This window comes from Bison bison, unplaced genomic scaffold (genome assembly GCF_000754665.1).
Source record: "Bison bison bison isolate TAMUID 2011002044 unplaced genomic scaffold, Bison_UMD1.0 scf7180017864313, whole genome shotgun sequence".
Lineage (NCBI taxonomy): Eukaryota > Metazoa > Chordata > Mammalia > Artiodactyla > Bovidae > Bison > Bison bison.
Window position 1 is genome coordinate 3,008,017 of NW_011494885.1, and position 3,180 is coordinate 3,011,196.

Consider the following 3,180-nt stretch of genomic DNA (forward strand, 5'->3'; position numbering starts at 1 on the left):
TGTACTCGCTGCCCCTGCTCATCCCTGAATGTCCAGTCAGACCCCCACCCCCACCCCCTCGAGGTTCCTCTTGTCCTCAAAAAAGCTCACAGCCCTTTGCAGAAGTGCCACAGCCACACCACTGAAATATCAACTGCGTGCGAACCTCTGTAACCCCCTGCGCAAACCAGCCTTCTCCGTTAGCCTGGAAGTTTCTGAAGGGCAGAAACCTCATCACCTCCTTCTCAGAATCCCCCCACGATGCCAGCTCCCTGCTCCCATCTTCCGGGCGCCTCCTGGCAGGACCTCCCAAGAAGTTGCCTTTTCTGCCATTCCCCCACACTGATTGTCTGGTGCCAGGAGCAGCTGCACAAAGAAACTATTTGGAGAAGAGGTATTCGGGGTTTATGGGGAATCTGACGCAGTCCAGGCCTTGAAGGCTCTCGCGGGAGAAGTCACACCTCTCTAAGTGATAAGTGCTCAAGTAAAAGTGTATAAAAAGAGGTGCTGCTGCGGGGAGTGTAAATGTGGGACAACTTGGCGGAACCAATCACCAGTTTATAAACACGTCTATTCCTTCACCCCACCTGTTTATTCTGCTGTACACTCACACAAGAGGGAATACGAGGACAGTCCCTGCAGCCACTTCCAATGGGCAAAACCTGGAAACTACCAAAAAATCCATTAAGGGGACACAAACTAAATGAGCTGTGGGCGCAGACACCCGCGGGGTGCAGTTTCCAAAAATAATAAGCGCTCTGTGTGCTCATACGAAAGAAGCGCAAAAGATGTATAAGTACGTGAAAATAAGTCACAAAATGATGCGTGTAATAGGATGTAAAAGGCAGGAGGAGAAGGGGACGACAGAGAACGAGATGGCTGGATGGCATCACCGACTCGATGGACATGAGTTTGAGTAAACTCCGGGAGCTGGTGATGGACAGGGAGGCCTGGCGTGATGCAGTCCATGGGGTCACAAAGAGTCAGACACGACTGAGCGACTGAACCGAACGGAATAGGATTTCATATATTACACACACAGAGCTAAATTACTTTTATAGCAATAATAGGGTTTGGGGGAGCGGCTCCTTCCCTTCTCACTCACTTGGGTGTGTGTGTACATCTATACACACAGGCACTTCTGAGATCCTTGAAATTTACTAATGTAACAGAACAACGACAACAAAAGAGTACAAAATAAGTGACGCTGGAGCCCGGACAAAGGACAGCCCAACGGGGCACAAACCACCACTTCCGCTCAGCCTCCAAGAAGGATCACTAAGTGCAGAAGCACACGCATCTCTCCTCTTGCTGGTCTCAAAGATGAGGCAGCAGCATGGTGGGTGCTGTAGGGTACCCTGGTCTGCTATGACCGCGTGGATGATCCTGGGAAGGTCACTGAGCTGCCCTGAAACAAGCTTGTCATCTGTCCTGGGCGTCAGATGGGTATAATCCATGGGCTTGAAAGCCCAGAGACCACCCCTGCCACCCACAGGCTGTGACCCTCGATATATTACTGACCTTCTCCAAATCTCCACTTCCTCTTTTGATTATTTTTGAAAAGGAAGGGAAGGGGAATAACATCCCCCACCCTCCCAGAATGTTGCAAGGACTAAGCGATACCATGTATCTGCCGTGTCTAATACAGTGTCTTGCCCATAATACATACTCAATAAATAGCAGCTGCTATTATAATTGCTAAATAAGGGCAATGTCCTTGGCCCTGTCTCCACAATGGGGGTATTGAGAAGATCTAATAAGACCCTGGGCAAGCGCTCGGGAAGTGGAGATGGGATACCATAGCAAGGGGTACTTACATAAGGCTTTCTCTCCAACCCTAACCCCAAGCCTCAGCTACCACACAGTGAAGATCCCTTTCGGGGTGGGAGAAGTGTGGGATGCTCTCTTTAGTCATCCTAGGAAGAAAATTCTAATCTGGTTATTTACTTGGGTCCCCACCTCAACCAGATACGAAACAGCAACTCAGAAGAGGAAAGACCAGATGCTAGAAGGAGATACTGACTTCTGCTAACAATGCCCCAACCCTCCAAATCCTTGCCACTGGGATACCAGGCTCCTCAGGACACTGTGCCAACTGACCCACATTTCTCAAGGTCACAAAACCCAGCCCAGCTCCTCAGCCTCTTCCAAATATCTCAGGACACCTCCCTCCCCGAATCTACTCCACAAACCATAGGATCCTTTCCCAGAAACTTCCACGAACACCTCCCATCCCAGGATCTTTCTGAAATGTTTCCTCTGGCTGTCTTCCTGCTCCTACAAAAAGGCTCCCCATGCCATGCCCCAGGTCCCCCGATTCCTCTTCACTGTCTCCATCCCACCGCCCCTCTCCACAGCTGGCCAAGTTTGACCCTCCCATACTCCAGTTCGGGGGTTCTCCATCTGACATCCCACACACCTCCCATCTCACGGCGGGGGCCCCCACGCCTCCATATCCCCAAAGAGTTTCGGCTCTCCGTTTTCTTCCAACACAGGCTCCTGGCTCACGTCCTGCCTCCATTCGTGCTTCCAACCCTGGGACCCCTACCCTGCACTCGGAAGCCAGGCCTGCCGGGGCTCCCCAAAGTTTCCTCCTCAGAGGAGAGGTCACACACCTTCACGCCCCCCCACCTCCCGCCCGGAGACCTTGCTCCGCATCCTTGGAGTCCTCAACACAGCCGTCATTCAGTCCCTCCAGTCCAAACGCTCCGAAACACCCACCCGTCCCGGGCTCCCGGCCTTCCTCTCTCGACTCACACGGGCTCCCCGCCCCGGGCTCGCCCCCCGGCTGATCCCAGGTCACCCCCGACGCCCCCTCTCACCCACCCGGGGTCCATCGGGCTCCGCCTCCAACGCGCACCTGGTCGGGGACGGAATGCGGAGTCCCTCGTGCGGCACCCTGGGAGCTTTTGGCTCACTCGTATACAAGACCCCTCCATCCTCTCCCAACGCCCTTCGCTGAGCTCTCCCGGGGTCCCCTCGGCCTCCCGAGGCCACTTTCTCAGGAACCTTTCCGCCAGCCGGTTCACTCCTACTCCCCCTTCAGCAGGCTCGAGTCGCCCCAACCTTATGGACTGTGGCCCACTGGACTCCTCTGTCCATGAGATTCTCCAGGTAAGAATACTAGAGTGGACTTCCATGCCCTTCTCCAGGGGATATTCCCAACCCAGGGATCTAACCTCCATCTCTTCTTTTTTTTTT

General features: G+C 53.6%; 1 protein-coding gene across 1 annotated transcript in view; it reads right to left on the reverse strand.

Moving 5' to 3' along the window:
- The window catches only part of STRN4 (striatin, calmodulin binding protein 4), a 24,076-nt gene extending 21,255 nt beyond the window's left edge, over nucleotides 1-2,821 (reverse strand). The window contains exon 1 of the mRNA XM_010852649.1: nucleotides 2,802-2,821. Within this exon, the coding sequence (XP_010850951.1) occupies nucleotides 2,802-2,816 (15 nt within the window). The 5' untranslated portion in view covers nucleotides 2,817-2,821. The remainder of the gene's footprint in view (nucleotides 1-2,801) is intronic.
- Between the last annotated feature and the right edge of the window lie 359 nt (nucleotides 2,822-3,180).